The sequence below is a fragment of the Blennius ocellaris genome, assembly GCF_963422515.1.
Source record: "Blennius ocellaris genome assembly, chromosome: 9".
Classification (NCBI taxonomy): Eukaryota; Metazoa; Chordata; class Actinopteri; order Blenniiformes; family Blenniidae; genus Blennius; species Blennius ocellaris.
In genome coordinates this window covers 10,642,514-10,660,989 of record NC_137658.1, presented here as the reverse complement: position 1 = coordinate 10,660,989, position 18,476 = coordinate 10,642,514, and the positions used below count along the sequence as shown (strand labels likewise).

Below are 18,476 nucleotides of genomic sequence, written 5' to 3'. Positions count from 1 at the left end.
ACTAAAAAAAAAAAAGACAAAATCCATCCAGTAACAGCTATCACTCAAAAGCATGAGGCTGCAATATGCAACATATTCACTGTGTTCAGAGCCGCCGGCCCTCTACTGAAGACCAAGCTACAGCATGTCCAATCACACAACTATCAAAAATAAGTTACAAAAGATGAACCAGTGGTACACACGAGACAGTGATGGCTGTGGTCAGTTTCAACAGAAATACATTTAAAAACATATTGCACCTTTGACACCTCAATGGGAAGTTGCTCATAAACTGTGAAAAAGAAACAAACTGGATTCTAGGAAGAAGAAGAAGAAAAAGAAAAATCTAAATCACACCAACAGCATTCATTAAAATAATCGTAAAAAAAAAATGCAACTAAATTATAATGAAAAACTAACGGAATGTAGAAACTTTGAGAAAACTTTACACAGGTTCAGGAAAAGAAAAGGCATAGTATTGTGTTCATATTTCTGAAAAGGTCTTTTTCCAGTGGAGGGAGAACAAACAGATTTGTTGAGGGTGTTTCAGACGGCTTCATGTCGTGTGACCAGAGCGGAGTGAGGACAAGGCACAGACATGACGAGTTTCCTCAGCAAGCCAAACGTGTGGTCAGAGCTTCAAAACGAGGCGAGATAAGGTTTAACAAACTGCCACTTCATCCGCTTTATTGTTCTCGAAAACGCTGCAATGTTCTGCGCAACGTAAAAAATATCAACGCGACTCCTGGTTGATCAATTCTTAACATAAAGCTTTACGTTCAGTCGCTTGAGCTCCCATGAATTTAATCATGTGTTCTGTAACTGTCAGAAATGTTAGAGAGGCAGCAAACATCTCATTAGCTATTAAACTAAACCCCAATTCAACCACGGCTATTGCTATAAGAACCCCAGAATCTAACCGGGGCTCCATGCATTTGTGGCATGGCCATAGTGAGGAGAGTTGTCATGACAACCCCTGCAGCCAGCGGTGGGGATCTGGATGTGTTTATACTGTTGCAGGAAGTGGAAGATTGGCCATTGCAGCAATTACTGACAACTGACTGCAGATGTTTGAGAGTGAAGCGACTGACCACTGAGCGCTCTCGCTTCCGACAGAGTACGGTCCAGTGATGAAGGAGGGAGGGGGACGCCCCCCCCCCTACAGACGCCGAGACAGCGTCCACTTTAAAGCATCATATACAGAATAATGAAAGGAAGGCTGCTTGCTTCAGCCTGAACACCTGAGCCTGAATAGACAAGTTATATGAGCAGGTCCAAAAATCCAAAAAGAAAACTATCAATGGTGGGTTTCTAAGTCGGTATAAAAAGCTACACTATATCAAACAAAAAAATAAGAAAAAAACAAACAAAAAACAAGTCATTATAAATAAAAGCTATGGCATGTTTCAATGGCATCATATTCAAGTAATATTGTTAACGTCCCTGATACTTAGTGGTTCATGTAAACATTGGCGTCATTAACACAGACACAGAACCAACAGTTCATAAGAAGGCAGCAGCAATTCATATGTACACAATACACAGCCAACGTCCACGTCTCCTTCGCCGTGCTGGTCCAGTCACATCAGCTTGTGTTTCATTCTTTGAGAAGCGCTGGAGAAATTAAAAACTTTAGTATGACAACGCCTGTGGCAGAAGGACTCCTCCAACCGAACGTGAGGAGGACTCGGTCGCCAGGCTGGACTTTGGAGATGAGACAGAAAAGATGACGAGAATGCGATACAAATGTAAAAAAGAAAAAAGAAAAAAAAAAAAAAAGAAGAAGCCAAGCAGGCCTGTTGTACCTGCGGATTTCACCTGCTGTGTAGTGAACAGTGAACGCTCCGGCCCCTCTCAGATCGGATGATGAGAGCGAGCGAGGAATTCCCAGTGGAGAACTGCAGCCCGCTGGATCAATGTTCAGCTGACAGTCACGACACAGGCAAAATCTTCATGGACATACGCATCCTCTCTGTTCCCTGCCAAGTCAGCAACAAGCCTGTTTATCCTGCTCTCTCTCTCTCTTTCTCAAACGGTTCATAACACAACATACAACAAAAAGAACGACGTCAGCCAAATATTTGGAGTTGAGAGAAGAAAAAAAAAAACATGTCAAGCAGCAAGATCTGCCTCTCAGACACTTTGTGCACTTCTAAAATTGGCTCAGCCATCACAACTGAGAACAGGCACTGAATGAGGTGGGTGTTCGATGGCACTGCTGCTTTCATCTCATTCACAGTGAAGACAGTCTCATAATACCACAGATTTAGAAATCCAGTTCAGGAAATGGCAGTAACCTTTCTTTCTGCGGGGTGCCTCAAGTGTTCCACGAGGCAGCGGAGCGTTGGTCACGTCAGTGTTATGACTTCCACGGGGTCCGTCTTGCCTTTGGACCGCTGCTTGCGCTTGAGGCGTCTCTGCGACAGGGTCAGGGGAGCGGGACAGGCTGGAGGCGACGCCGTGCCGACGGAGAGAGAGAGGAGGTCTGTGAGGCTGGGGAGCTGGGAGGGGAGCATCGCGGGCGGCTCCCGTCTGGGTTTGGGTTCTCTCTCCGTCTCCTGGCGTCACCTGTCGAAGCAGCCGGCCGCGAACGTGTGGTGGCCCGCGAGGTAGCCCCCGCTGTAGGCCATGCTCAGGCAGTGGCGCGGCTCTCCGGCGAGGGCCATCTGCACGGAGATGGGACCCTGGAGGGGCAGCCCCCGAGCCGCTGGCTGGAGACCTGAGGTGAGGCTCGGGTAGGTGGGGAACGCCCCCCCGGGGGTGATGGCCGGGGCGGCGCTCAGCAGGCCCATCCTGTGAGTCTGAAGGAAGTCCTGAGACACGTTGACCACGGGGCCCAGCGCCTGGGAGTCGGCCAGCACGTGCAGCTGCGACAGGGAAGGGGAGTGCTGGGAGAGGTGCGGGAAGCCGTCGGGCTGGAAGAGCAACTGTGGGGTGGAGGAGGTGGAGGAGGAGGAGGAGGCTGGTCTCTGGATGGCCGGCACCGGAGAGAGGTGAGAGGGCAGAGGCTGGGACTGTAGCGAGGACGGCCGGTGAGGAGGGGTGGATTTCGTTTTGTTGGCCTCCTTCACATCGTTGTCATGCGCTCTGAGGGAAAGGAAAAGTAAAAGAAATATAAGAAAACAGATTCGTAAAATCTTTCCAAGTTCCAGTGTTTAAAAAGACACAATGTTGTAATTGAAACCCCTCAATAAAGCCGCACCGACACCAAATATATCTTTAGCACATGAATGCCCCGTTAGGTAAACAAGCTACTACCTCCTCTTGATGAAATAACCAAGGGAATAATAACGTGCATGATAAAGTGACACACACACGTGACAAACAGCATTAAAAATTAAACTATCATATGTGAAGAATATGTGAGTGAAATGTGAATTTTAATCAAAGCCTTTTATTCCAATCAAAACAAACGTTATTATCCCTTGTATGTCAACTGAAAAGTTTTTAAAAAATGAGAGAAGAGGTTTGTGGAGTATCTAGCATGTAATTACACCTACACTTGTCTTTATGTAAAGAGCGAGCAAATGTGTGAATGCAAGCATAGTTCCATTAAAGGGCGATCAGCCTCTGCCGACCTTAGAAACTTCCACACAATTAGTGTGAACACGTGCAAACAATTACACTCACACAGACGTGGACAAATGAATAAACACAGCATCCCAGTGACCAAGGAGCCGGGATCTTAATTACAGTTGTTAAGTGGCACAGCTACAAGACGATCGGCTACGATTATAGTATAGGCAGGCTTACTGCTTTAAAGCAACCTCCATAACCATGGTAACCAAAAATATAAATAACGGGAGGCTTTAATGCTGTCAACCTTGAGCGGCTATCACAATATGAGAGGCTTTTTGAGCGGCCAGGCTTGCTTTGCTCTGCTGGTGTTTGCTGGCGCTTCTCTTACAGCAACATGAGTTCGATGCACTGCGTCAGGTGGTCCCAGGTGTATCCGGTCAGGAGATGCAGCGCGGCCGTCCAGCTGGGGGAAATCTGAAGGCAAATACGGGACGCCGCCACGCACGCGGCGGCCACCTGGGAAGGCCTGAAACTCAGGAAGGCGTGGTCTGGGGCAGAGAAATGACTCAGTTAAGGCGGCGATCCAACTAACATCGCATGCGATCGTGGCTGACGCCGTTGTCTGAACTCACCCTGCAGTGAAACTTCCAGGAAGTAGTGAGTGTATTTGTCCATGAAAGCCTTCGTCTTCGACAGGGAGGAAAGCGGCCAGCCGTTGTAGAGGTCGCCCTCCTGCACCGAGGCATGGAGGTAGTAGTCGATGAAGTGGGCTGGGGTGGGCATGCACAGGTTCCAGCCAAACGTCTCCAGCAGCAGGAGCTCCATTTTGATCAGATCCCTCTTGTTGAGAACCAGGTTCAGGCTGCACATGAATCCCAGAGAGTTCAGCTGCTCCAGTTTGGGAACCCGGTCCTCCTTTTCCTCAAATTTACCTGAGAAGAGACGCATACAGTGAGGTCAGGTGGGGGAGCAATCTAGAAATAATCCTATTACTTTTGGTATACCAGACATCACCCTCTCCGAAGATCTTAACCTTTCTTTCTTTCTATTTTTTTTTTTAAACCAGTTCAACATAAATGTCTGTTTTTATAAATGTAGCCTCAAGGCAGAATACCATCTCAATGAATGTCTGGAAGCTTTCCATGAGTGTGAAGGTCAGGAAAAGCCTCGATGCTGACGGAATCACAAGCTGAACAAATGACACACATCTTTAACCTTCACCTCCACATCACTTTACCATCGACTCTGGCTGATAAAAAATTTTAACTAATAGGTTGCAGCGAGTGAGAGTGGACTGCATTTTTATCAAATGTATTTTACTCATCTCGCGATTTCACTCAGGGCTGTGTGTTCTCTGCTTTTTTTTTTTTTTTTTTTATATAATTTTAAGTCATCTCCCCACATGTAGATCCAACAGGCTCCGAACTCTTTTATCCAAACTGCCACTGTATGTGAATTGTACAAATGACGCTTCCTTTCATGTACGTTTTACTGCCGGCTACAAGACAAACGGGCCCTCTGGGATAATAAACTTCCCCTTGACCTTGATACAGAGAGGTCACATTTAATAATGTCGTTAATTGTCACGAGATCAGGAACATGAACTGATGAAGCCTCTTGGATGTAGAGTGAAACACATAGCTCCACAATATCAGACAATGCCAAAATCCAACATTCATATCTAAATGTATTCAATCTCTGTGTATAAAGGAAGTTAAGGTCCAGAACGGTCTACATTTCTAAAACATGTCAATTTAAGAAAAAGAATTGCAGCAACCCATAAACCATACAGCTACGACATCTTGTACGTTTCAGCCACCTGTGTAGAGGATTTCTGTTGTCAATACAGAAACACATTATTGCATAAAACATGTTTATCCATCCATCCATCAATCTTTTATATTGAACTGGAATTAAACTAAAACAAACTTAATCAGCTCCAGTTTAGATTTTCTATCAATCATTTCACTTCTCAGTTTTTATGTTTAGAAATACAAAATACTGCATCTTTCTGAAGGTCATCTGCCAAATCTCTACGAGTGTCCGGACAGGAGAAAAACATTTCTGCAGTTTTGTTTTCAGGATGGTAAATGTCAGCACCACAAAGTCTAAACCTAAACAGTTAAATCCAGACCCGTCGACATGGGACGGTGGTAATGACAGTTCTTTAGGATTGCTTCCTTACTTTTTTCCGACGCTGATTATTATCATATGCTGCAGATTTTATGGTCCGCACCAAAGCGGCTTATATTCCAGCTTCACGAAAACCAACAAGTGCCTTGTAAGCATTAGCAATTAAGTCGACTACTTCTGAACATCTGGCCATAAAGCTGAGCCATTACACTAATAAGCCTTGGGATGCATCAGAATGGGCTTACAGACTGTGTGGCACTTAGAGTGGATTATAAAAGCCTCACACTTTCTATGAAAATCCTCCCGTCTGCCAGATCCCCAATATTCCCGTCCCTCCGACTCGCCCCAGATCCTCGCACACGTTCGAGCCATGTCAGCCTGGCAACACCCCTCCCCGTCCCAATACGCCCTCCTTTCCATAGCAACAGCCCAGAGGCCTCAGGGGTCCATGTGGCCAATGAAGAGGGGTGTTTCTGTCTTTAATCCAAAGGGTCCAAAAGGCCTCTTCTCAAACATTAAGAATGAGGGTGAGGGGTGTCGGGTTACTCTGATACAGACTTCTCTGTGAAGCCGCTGCCTTTGACGACACACAGATTTTTTTGTGGAGCGCTTGAATGAAATTGAGTGGCTCCAAAGGTTTTGGCAAAAACTTCCACTGATTTCTGTGGCTATTAGCGACGAGAGAACAAGAACTGTATGAACGCTCTAGAGGGAACTTATTAAATCTCAATACTGAGCAGAAACTAACCTTGTACATGTTTCACGAGTGTTTGAACAGTTGATAAATGACTTGTAATGTCATCTATACAAATTGGTAGTATTCAATGGGATGTTTATCAATAAAAGAAGAATTTAACAGTATTGCTTTGTGGTTGAATTTCACACAACCAACAGTGTTTAAACAAGTCATTTTTTTTAGTTACTTATTACACAGAAACGATCTTAAAAAAAAAAGATTTTCACTGAGCTGACTAAACAAAACAGCCTGTGAGTAAGTGAAGTATATTTAGACAGCATTTTTCACAGATAAAAATCACAAAGTGCTTCACAATAGAAAAAAACACTAAGGTAACTGTTGCACTGTTAGCTGGGCTGATTTTTAAATCGGGGAAATGAGGCCTTTCACAAGTCATTAAAAAGAAAAATCCCACACATATATACTGCCTGCTGATACACATTACAGTTTCCCCCCCCCTGCTAGGATTAAAAAGTTATGCATCTGCTGAGTAAAAATATGCATCAAGCTGGGAACAACAACAACCTTCAGCTGGGATAAAGCTTCTAATCTAAAGCCATGGTAACCAGACATTCAGAGTGGGGATTTTTCTGAGCTACAGCGAGAAGTGAACGAGTACTGCCGGTAACAATTGCCTGACATGCCGTGGCGACTGTCGCCGCCTTTGTTGAACCTCATTTACCTTTTTATGCCTCTGTCGAGTTGAGCAGGGTGTCTTTGTACAGAGTGCAAGTTTTATCACTGATCTTGTGACCTACCATTAAGCGAGGCAGGTTTGGAGGAAGGGGGGGGGTGTCTGCGGCCCAACATGCCAGAGGGTGGGTGGGGGGTTGGGGAGGGGTTAATTAACAGAAAGGCTGTAACGGTGTCTCTCCGGCAGAACAGGAAGCACAATGAAACGGGGCAGTTTACAGCCACCGGGGCTCGTTCCACGGCCCAGTCCACACTTGCCCCCATTCTCTCGCCCTCGTATCCTCTGGATCAGCGCTGTCTGCTACTAGACTGCTATGTCCACACAGACGCAGCTATAAAACGCCGCCAATGCCCCCAATCTCCACACAACCCCAGACTCTTTGATCTCGAGGGACATAGTGCAAGTCAATCTACCTTATTGTGCTCCGTGATGACTCTTCTGGTTTACAGCCTGTGGGTGAGCAGGGACACGAGGAACTTAGGATACCCGAAAGCTTACGAGACAGAAGGCAACATCAGAGAGCCATATAGGAGTCTGAGCCACAAATCACTTTGAATTACTGTAAGAGGGGTTGAGTTCTCCATGCATCACAGCGTGTGGGACAAAATATGTCCTTTATGTACTTCAGTGAGGAGACACAGCAGGAATGCAGCTGTGCAGTGAAAAACATGGGGCGGTAAACAAGTGAGGGGGTTCGTCAGCACAATGTCACATCTTACAGGGTCAGACACATTTAGGGCTTCCTGGTGGAAAAAAAAATAACTGCAAATATAAATCGACTTTCATTTACCTATGTGCTAATGCTTCATTTTAAATTGGTTAAAATGTCAGAAAATTATGTAAAAACTGTCAAACAAACAAAACAACTATGCTATAACAAAAGACAACATCCACACTAATTTTTTAATCAATTGAATTTGTAGTTTTTCCTTTGAAATTACCTAAATAAGTTGAATATTTATCCAAACTATAAATAATGCTCCGATGTATTGCTCTCACAACACAAGCCAATCTAACTTCTTTGAAATCATATTATATTAAAATGTTAAATACACTGTAGCATTCAGCATGCATGACAGTGTCCTCCAGTAATACAGGTATACTGTTACCGAGTGCATTGTAAATTATTTCAGAGACATCAGCCTCTCGACACAGCAGCTTTCTTGATGTCTGGACTGCAACCTGAGAGAAGGTGCATTCCTCTCCTGTGAGTTCAGCTTACCTGGAATGCAGGCAGCGCAATGATCCTATCTTAAGCTGGCAACCAGGGAAGAAACAGCCCAGGAACACAGACACCGGGTTTTTTTTTTTTGGTTTTTTTTAAATCTACACCAAGTGCACAGCAAGTCCGAGACCCCTATCTTTACTCACATCACCCACAGGTGATGGTGGTGATGAGAAAAGGTCGAGTCATTAGGCAAAGGTAAGAGGTCAAGGGGTAGAGGAAGGTGAGGCCAGGATGTTGGGAGTCCTGCCAGGTGTGCCGTTTGAGGAAGAGGCGTCGGTTTGGGCGGAGGGTGGTTTTCTGATAGGGGCCGTTGGGAAACCTGAGAGCAAGGGGGGGGGGCTCCATTTCTGTTACTGCTCCTTTTCAAGCCACCATGAGACTCCAGTTCATTCTGATGAATCTGTTATTTGCTTCTTCGCAACTGTGCCTCAAAGAAATAAACAACATACTACACGTTCCAAAAAAATCCTGTGACGGAGGTACGTTAAAATCAAATGGAGGAATCAGGTGATGCCCTTATTGCACGACAGCTCAAAATGGTCTCCAACACCATCAAACAAAAATGCGAAACGAGAACAAGAAAAATGAATAAAACACCTGGGTCCTCTCTAAGCCGGAGCAGAGGGTGGATAAAACATTCACCTCCTTCACAGAAATGTCACCTCGTTGGGTTGATGCGTCTCATCCTCCGTGGAAAATGTCGCACGTTGTTTAGAAATACAAAAACAACCATTGAAAATGCGACACAACATAATACAACATGCAGGCTGACCGGGCATGACGGCAGAAGGAAATTGCAGAAAGGTGATTTAAGTAGTGGTTTGTGTGACTGTGGGAAAGAAAGACTGCAAATACAAAATTCCCCACTCCACAAAACCAAAGAAAAAAAAAAAAATCTACAATTGTTTAAAAATAAATTGGAAAACTAACATGGTACACATTTAAACTGGTCTTCAAATTAATTCATCAACATGACTTCTCCAAGAACATGTTTACTAAACCAGATTTGTTACTATCATTTACTGTCGATAATCTCATTTCAATAAAAGTCGGACGGTGAAGAAAATGCTGCTTTTCAGCTATTCTTCATTCTCCGCCGCTTTCACCGTGTGATTTGACAGGCATGAAGGAATTTCCTCTCCTCTTTCATTCGGTGGTTCATCTTTCATTGGGAGTGGGAAATTGGTCACAGCTCCATCGCGGTATCTGTGTGCTGCCACCCCTGATCCGAGGAGCTCTCACAATGTCAGCCTGGGGTGACCCCTGACCCCCGACGCTGAATGGTCGGGTGACTGCGAAGAATCCTAGAAACCTGGGCCTTGTGTGTATGTATATGTGTGAGAAACAAGAGTGTTGGGGGGGGTATTCACTGATTATGGCTGTAAAGCGCTTTGACGTACAAGTGGTGACACAGGGAGTGTGGGTCTACAAACCGCTTCGGGAACATCAAGAAAACATGAAATTTGACAGACTGTTCATGTTTGTCCTGCGATTTCGTGGATTAGAATTGCAAAACAGACTGCAAATAAAAGTGTAAGGGGGTGCATTGGTAGCCTCTAATACAAACAGTATTAGCTTATCCAATGCCATCTGTACATTTTTACATAATTTCTTTAATTGCGTAAGCCCCACATGACCACAGTTCCATCAGAATTACTGTCAAATCCCCGAGACAGGGATAAAGGGGGAAGTGGGTTCCCTATTAATCTACATTTCAGAGCACCCCACTGAGTGGTTCAGTTCTAACATGTCCCATTTTGCAGGCCACCACCTCTCCCTCCCTTTCTACCCTGTTTAACATCAGCCGCCAACCTGCCTTTGAAGTCCTGCTCCATTCATTTCCCCAACCCCCCAGGGATGTGGGCCTGCTTTTACTGGCTGCCCTGTCCCAGGACTGGATCGCTCTGCCTGACCCTGACAAGGTGAGAGAACAACGAGGAGACAGAGCCAGCAGCAAAAGGTAAATGGACACCAGAGGAGCCCGACAGATGAAATGGCTTTGCGCGGTGGTAGCTGTGCCCTTTAAAAAAAAAGAAAAAAGACAAAAATAACCCCAACTCTTAATAGATTAGCTTTCAATTTGGATCTTAATACGATGAATGCTACAAAGGACTCCATAGGTTTGTCACGATGTTGCCACAGCAACCACGTTCTCTTTTAGCTACACTGGCTTAAGGCAAATCTTTACCACACTCGCACACATGAACCTCCACCCCTCCGAGTGTGCTCCCCTCCCCCTCTCTGGGATAGGTCTGGCTGGCTGTCCCGCTTGCATTGACTGGCTTTTGTTTGAGGCCTGACTCGGAGAGCATATGGCAGGTGCCCCTCAGCACACAGTCCTTCCCCACCCCCGGGCTCCGGGGCCGATGTGACTGAGTGCAGTGTGTCATCAAGATGACTGAGCTTCTTGTCCTCGCTCGGTTCACAGGATGCTCTTTTTTGTTGTTAAAAGTCTCTTCGCCGCATCATGTTGATCGAGCTAAATACACAACACGCGCAGCTCTAACACAGGAACAAAGGAGTGTTCACCTGCCTTGGTCAATGCATGAGGAAAGCAGCATCAACTAAACATTAGCAATATCAAAACAATGAAAAAAAAATACAAAAAAATCAATAACCTTCTCTTAGCCTCTGTGTAGAGACATGTATGATGTCATTTATAGTAACGAATAGCTGCAGTGTGCTGAGCTCGGACTTCGGGGACCAAAACGTGGCATGAAGATTGATGTTATCACTGCATGACTCCAGCCCAGTGAAAACCTTGTTTGGGGATACGCACCAACTCAAACACTGTTCCCTCTTAAATAAAGTGGTACATTTTTTTTTTATTTCTCTGATTAATTGGACTCTTTAGTGCAGGAACGAGGTTGCTAAGTAAGTGCCCCGCAGTCAATAACACTCCGTCCCTGCAGGTTTGAAAAACTGACCACACTCTTTCTCCTGCAAATGAACAGGAGCTCATCCACGAGCAAACACAAGTGGCCCACGGAAAACACACATACAATGGAGTAACAGGATTAGGTGGTGACTGAGGAGAGGCACAAAAGAGGTACCGATTAATTAACAGTGTGTGGAAGCCAGGGAAGTTTAAAAGAAAGAATATGTACTGTATGTGCCAGTCAAAGGCAAGCTGTGGGACCTGGGGAGCTTGTTCAATAACTAGGCCAGATTCCAAAGCACCTCAGGACAGATGAAAACCCAAGACAACTTTGAATCAAACACTCTTTCAAGCCTTCATCAATCATGACAGAGACTCCCTAGAGTCCTGGATAAGCAAGACGCGGAAGAAAAGAGAGTGGAGAGAGCCTCCCTAACTGAAAAGCAACAATCAAAGGATTCAATAAGAAATCTGATTAATCTATCAAACATTAGAAAAATAACCTCTGTCCAGGTTGGCTCTGTTAATACTGATATCATTAAATGAGCAGCCTCTCAAAGCTATTCTTAGATTCTCACGAGATTGCTTTTAAATAAAACCTCTTTCAAGTCTCATATTCAAATTTATCCCACCACAGAGTCGTCTCTGATTGCAGAGAGGGCCTCTATGCTGCCACACACACACACACATGCACACATGTCCTCCCAAGTGAGCAGGCTTTTTTCTTTTTTTTCCAGACTCCTACTTTAACAGCATCATTAGTCTAATTACCCTTGATGGCAGGAGCTGCATTAATGTACAGAAAACCTCGCAGACTGTTAATCACCAGACAGACATGGAGACACTAATAGCTACCACACAACAAGCGTCACCGTGAGGAGAGAGATTAACACACCTGTTTTTACACCAAACAATGAGAAGCTGGAGGAGGTTTCTTAACAAAGAACATCACTGGTTACCAAACTATACCACTTCACAGCTGAAATAAAGAACACCACCATATTGGAAAGGACACATTGGATTTGACACAGAGTTAAAATTTCTACCAATTTCAATAACTGGGGGAAAAAAAGCCAATATTTATAGAAGAAACATGACTTAAAAGCCGAGTAAAGCAGAAGAACCAGCCTCATGTCACAGCCATAAACCAATGACAAAGATAAAGATCTGCAAATTTAACAACAATACCAAACAGTTTTTCCCAAAACAACTGTCCTGGGCCGACAATGGGAGCCTCGTTTGCAGTTAACTGTAAACTGTCAGTAGAGTGCCAATCACAGTGAAATCTGGAGCTGAAGTGGAAAAAAAAAACATCACCATGATCTCCCGAGTGTAGCTCAAATTAGCCCGGTTGCAGGAAGTGTTTTACCTTGTGCCATCTGTGCATAAACCACCTCTTTTAGCCCTGCAGCTTTACAGTGGTGCCCTTGTGTGTGTTTGCGGGTTCGCGGGGACGCAATGTGTACAGCTGGAAAACACAAACTCTGAGCATGCGACGAGTTATTCGGCCATACGTTTAGTATTTGAAACCGACCGTTTAGAAAATGCTTTCTCACGTAAACACAATCAAGCGGAAATGGTACTGATGGAAAGGCTTCTGCCATGTGCAAAGTACCTAAAACGGCAATAAAGCAGGCGCAGAGCTGGACTTGGTGGGGAAAACAAAACGTGGACTTACTGGCTAGCAGCAGGCAGGACAGGGCGATGACGTAGAGTTGCTTGACAGCCACATCATAGTGGTCCATGAACAAATCCAGCAGGTACACGGCCAGGTGGCGTGCTGTCGGACAGAGCTGGTAGCGGTTACTCAGGATGGCCAACAAGTCTGCAAAGTACCGCCGCATGCCAATCTGTGGAGAGTGGGCCCGGTAGACGGGTAACTTCAGCTCCTGCAGAAGAAGAAGAAGAAGAAGGGGGTGGGGGGGGGTGGTTAATGACGGGGACCGAGAGGAGCAGGGTGGGCAGGAAGCAGTGCAGAAGAAGTGCGGGGGTTATAATGAATATGCATAATAATAGTGAGCTATGCATGTCTCCTGCTGACTTGCCTTTCAGTACTATAGGTCTAAAGTACCCGTATTAAAAATACATGCCAGGACGCCTCATTTCAATTTTATTTAATTCTGCACTGCTGCAGAGAAGTGAGGATAATTTGTGTCATTGCAGGGGTCTGTGAACAATGGGGGGAGCGTTTCTGTGTGTGTGCACGTGTCATGTGGTTTTTCTTTTTGGGTGTGAGGGGTGGAGGGGGGGCTGACTTCCTCCAGTGGAGGTTGAGGAGTAGATGGGATTAGATTTCACCCCGAGCACATCTCCTATTCATGTTCAATTAGTGGAAGGAAGACACTTACGGCATTACCATTGAATTCCTTTTACTTATCTACCCAATCAGCTGAAGAAAACTCGAGAGCACAACCTTTGTTTCAGCCTCAGAGTGCCAAACAAGATATTTCAACCTGCTTGTACACAACAACAGATTTGTTTTCTCTACATTTAAGCTGCTTATAGTAGCGGATATTTTTGTGCTCGGAAATATTTCCACTTCATTGTGAATCCTAGTGAAAACAACAACTTTGGTTTTTTTTTAATTTCATAAGAGCCCAAGGATTGGTTCGAATAATCTCCTTAGGACCAGCGAGGGGTCCTCAAATTAACAAGACATCAAGAAAACATCCACATGAGGTTGGGACAGTTCAGGAATCTGTCAGACCTTTACATGGGCTGACCAGTGTAAATCTGGCTCCAAAAGCTCTGTGCCAAGGGGATTAGTCATTAATCATAACCAGTGTGGTGATTAATTAGCTCGACAACGAGAAAATATATATATAATACATAAAAGATTTGATGCCTCCAATTAGAAATCTGAAGAATGAAACTGCTACTTGAACAGAAGAGTAATTGAGAAAAACTAACAGCAGATTAATCACGATAAAAATAACTGTCAACCGCATCCTTGGGGCATTTGTGGAAATACGTGCTACAGTCAATATTGAGCAAAACACAAGCTGCTGAGAGGGCCAGTTCCACCAACACAGTCAGGGTCACACAAACCGTCATGTTTATTTATTTTGAGCGCCACTGAAACAACAACAGCGATGCTCAGACTGACACTTCCAAACGGCATCCAAATAGAACCGGCATGCCCTCCTGGACCAGCGCAGGGGGCTGCACCGCCCTCGGTGACTACAACAAGCATATCCTCCCAATCCTCCCCAAGCTCTCCTCCCACTGCCTCTGGTCCATCTGTCTGTCTGGGGGTACAGGGGCAGGAGGAAGAATGGTGGGTGGATGTGAGGGGAGGCAAGGCAGCTAAAGTCAGGAGGGAGGTGGGGCGGGGTGGGGTGGGGTGTCTATGGAGGGTGGGGAGGTGCCTTTGTGGGGGAGCCGCACCATAATTAAGGATTCCACAGCTGCCTACTGATTTGCATGTCTGATAATTTGCCACATGCTCCGCGGCACCGCTATCTCCCACATCAGGGCATTATCTCTGCAGCAAACGTCATTAGGGCTGGTTGAGACCGTGGGGGGGTGCCGACGCCATGCAGGAAGACCTCGACACTGCGTGGAGGCCTTTTCACACGCAGGCTCTCGTACTGATTTCATCATTCCTTCAGCTCGCAAATTTACACCCCCTTTAAGATAAGACCCTTCTGAAAACAAGCAGCCACCTCCACTCATCAGCAACACAATCAACGCCTGCAACCATCGTTTCAGTGACGAGTGATAAACGCTTTGTAATAAATTAATCCGCCTCTTCTTTTCATGGCCTATCTACTAGTTATAAAAGACAGAGCCCCAACATCAACTGATTTTTTTCGCCCCTGCCTAACAGGGCAAAACAAAGGAAATCCAGCCAAGTTATTAAAAGCAGCAATATGATGCAAGAAAGGGGAGTACAAATATGTGTTTGGCTTTTTTTTCCAATTGAAAATTAGTCAGATTTTGTTTTCATTTTAAACTCTTTTACTGCACTCAAATCCAAGCAAACAACTTTTTTTTCCATAACTCATATAATGTCATAGCAATCGAGTTGATTGTACATTTCTGTAATGAATGGTGTATATTCCATCCATTCATATCTTCAATTTACGTTGTCGTTTAATAATTTGAATGCAATTCATGTACAGGATGAAGCATTTTGTGCTTTCCTTATAAAAGGGGCTGTACAAACACACTTAACTGGTGTTGCTCTTTTTCGAAGTTTCTCTACATCAGAAAACATAATTGGAAAGAAACGCCCACAAAACTGGTCGGGAGTGAAAAGAACTGTAAAAAAAAAAAAATATATATATATATATATATATATATATAAAGAACCTGTGTAAGAAATAGTCTTCACGGAAAAAAGCACCACTTTTTTTCCAACCTAATGCATCATGTGTTACAAGATCAAAAGGTATGTAGGCAGTGGGAAAAACCCTGCTCACTCTCGTGTGGCTGACGGCTGGCGGCTGAAACAGAAGCAGATTTACCGACAGCTGCAAGGAAAGTGAATAAAATCGTCAACTCTGAAGCGGTACTCGAAAATTTAAATCTCCGAGTTTGACTCACATGTTCCTCTTACTGTAGATCTGAACCTCTGCATGTGAAGAGTTTATACTGCGACGACAAGAGTCGCTGGTTCCTGCTCATGTAGGTCAATGGAACCCTAACATTAGACACGACAGTGTCTCTCTCATTATATGAGAAAAGAGTGGGCGTGTTTGGTTTACAGTTGTGCGTACAAATATTCTGTCTAATTGACAGCTGAGTCAAACCCTGTCCAGCAGTGAGCCAGTGACTCATTATACAGCTCACAAAACCTCTGATTCACAATGTGACACACACTGCGGTCCTTATTCTACACATACATGCACAGAATCTGTGACAGCCAGTGACCAAACGCTCATCTGTGCACATCGCCGGGCGTATGATGAAGGCAGGAGCAGCTTCTGCATCCAAACGACTGTCAAGTGACAGATGTCTCCATTAAAGTGACATGTGGGAAGAAATATGATCACGCTTTGAGGTTAATTAAGACATTCTCAATTAATGAGCCTCAACTCCTCCATGTAATCTCATTTAGATCATATTTAAATAGACTACAGGAGTGGGTAATTATATATTCCTCCTCAACTTTACCTCTTGCTGCATCTATGCTCAAGAGGATGAAGGGAAATACTAAAAGCAAAAAGCTCCTATCTTTATTACAAATACATCTGACAGGTATTACTTGGAATCCTCAATCATAAGCAAAAGGGGAAAAAAACATGAAAGTGAAAATAATTCCATTATTTACCGTTTTATCATTCGTATGAATTCGGCTTAAGATGTCATTTATCCCAAATCCAACATATTTAATTTAACCCAAGAGGAAACACATGATATCATTAGAGATTATTATGCTATATCCATTGAAGTCCACATTCCAGGAGTTAAAAGTCTGTTGTCCTAACTCTTACACCTTTGTTATTAAGTCATGACATGCGGTGCAACACACTGCTTTTCTCAGACTGATGATGACAAACGCATGAATACAAGTTTTGTTGAACACACACACACACACACACACACACACACACACACACACACACACACACACACACACACACACACACACACACACACACACACACACACACACACACACACACACACACACACACACACACACACACACACACAATGTTGCGCAACAAAGTGAAGAGAATGAAAACCCTGTGGTGAACAGAAAACTCACCTTGATGCGGAGGGATTGATGGATATCTGCAGCCAGCTGTCCTTTCCACCACTGCACCTCCCTCTCCATCTTTCCCATTCAGAGGAGGCTTTGAACAGTTTAGCTTTACCTGCTGAGAAAACAAAAAAAACAAAATTACATTCAGACAGTGCAGGAGAGACAGGGAGTGGTGGCGATTGCTTCAACATTTAAAGTGTTTTGACTACACAGAGGCTCAAGTTTATTCAAAATATCTCACCCATGACAATCACTGTATTCTGGGATCTGTGTTTGTGTTGACATTAAACCGGTGGCGTCTAAAAATGCATGGATTCATTTGGAGTAATAGAATGTTTTTTGGTAAAGTTTTATAAGATCATGCTGCTCTCACAGCAGTGGTCTCTCTGCCTGGATTAGGCCTTTTTTTTTTCACCCCCCTGCTCGGGAATTTAAATGGCTCAGTTAAATGCCCCACTCGGCCACGCCGTAGGTCAAACAACCCGCGGCAGTTCTCCACAAACCTAATTTCACACGTTATCCGTCATCACCCGGTGCTGCGGTGCGTCCGTTTTCCAGACCCCGGCACTTCGGTTCTGACTGAAGCCGCCGGTGGACCACGAGTCAGCGGCCAAACAAGTTAACTGGCCACCGAGCTCAGACGCTGGCCTCACGGCCACAGCGAAAACGCACACAAAACTGGACAGCCCGGCTCAAACCGGGGCTCCTCTGCACCCTCCCGAAGCCCCGGGCAACTTTTCATCCCGGCGGGTTTTCCATGTGCCACTCACCGCTCCGACAGGAATGCCCCCCAGACCCCTTTGTCTCAGTCCGACATCCTGAATGAGAGAACTCCTCTTCGGCTCAACTTTGAGGGGAAAAAAACGGCTCTCTATCGCGGCCAAAACAACAAAGTTCAAATCCGCTGGCAAGACCGCGCAACGGCCGCCTCCGCCAAATCCTGCCGACGGGCCTCCGGCGGCGCCGTTTTCCCCAAACTGTGGTGACTTTTCGGAGAGAAACGCGCTCGACCGCTCTCTCTCCGGTGGCTCCGCTGTAACAAAGTAGCCTGCTCGTGCTCGGCTGCACCAGCTGCCGCTGCGAGGAGCCGCGAGGTGAACTGCGCAATGCATCATGGGAGATGTAGTCCTACACACACTACAACCACAACCTCCTGTTCGGCTGGGCTTGGAATAAAATAGAATACAAGAGATGAATAGAATAGAATAGAATAGAATAGAATAGAATTGAATTGAATAGAATTGAATAGAATTGAATTGAATAGAATTGAATAAAAAAAAAAGTTTTAATATTTTCAAAAGTTTAAAAGACATGAAGAAGTTTAAAGATGTGTTGTTTTTTTTAAAGTTGAATGATTTTAAAAGTGTAATTGTTTAAATAGGTGACGTTTTATAAGAGGTATCAGCTGTAGAATTAAAAATCCGTTTACCTGGGGGAAAAACTATAGAAAAGTTACATTTTTTAAAAGTCTAAAAGATAATAAAAAGTTACAACATAGCAAGGAAGTCTTACAAAAGCTGCACATTTTGATATTTGAATGGTTCAAATTGGTTAGACTGCAGGAGCCGAAGCAAGTCAAAAATGCAAATCATTCAC

The 18,476-nt window shown here is 44.6% G+C and overlaps 1 protein-coding gene across 1 annotated transcript; it reads right to left on the bottom strand.

Annotated features, from left to right (window-relative positions):
• Nucleotides 1-2,375: 2,375 nt before the first annotated feature.
• Nucleotides 2,376-16,961, bottom strand: ccnjl (cyclin J-like; the record flags this gene model as incomplete). The annotated part of the gene is made up of 5 exons (XM_080501916.1): nucleotides 2,376-3,066; nucleotides 3,887-4,046; nucleotides 4,131-4,430; nucleotides 12,846-13,056; nucleotides 16,884-16,961. 5 exons carry the CDS (start codon nucleotides 16,959-16,961, stop codon nucleotides 2,544-2,546), a joined length of 1,272 nt encoding a protein of 423 aa, XP_080358042.1. The 3' UTR covers nucleotides 2,376-2,543.
• Between the last annotated feature and the right edge of the window lie 1,515 nt (nucleotides 16,962-18,476).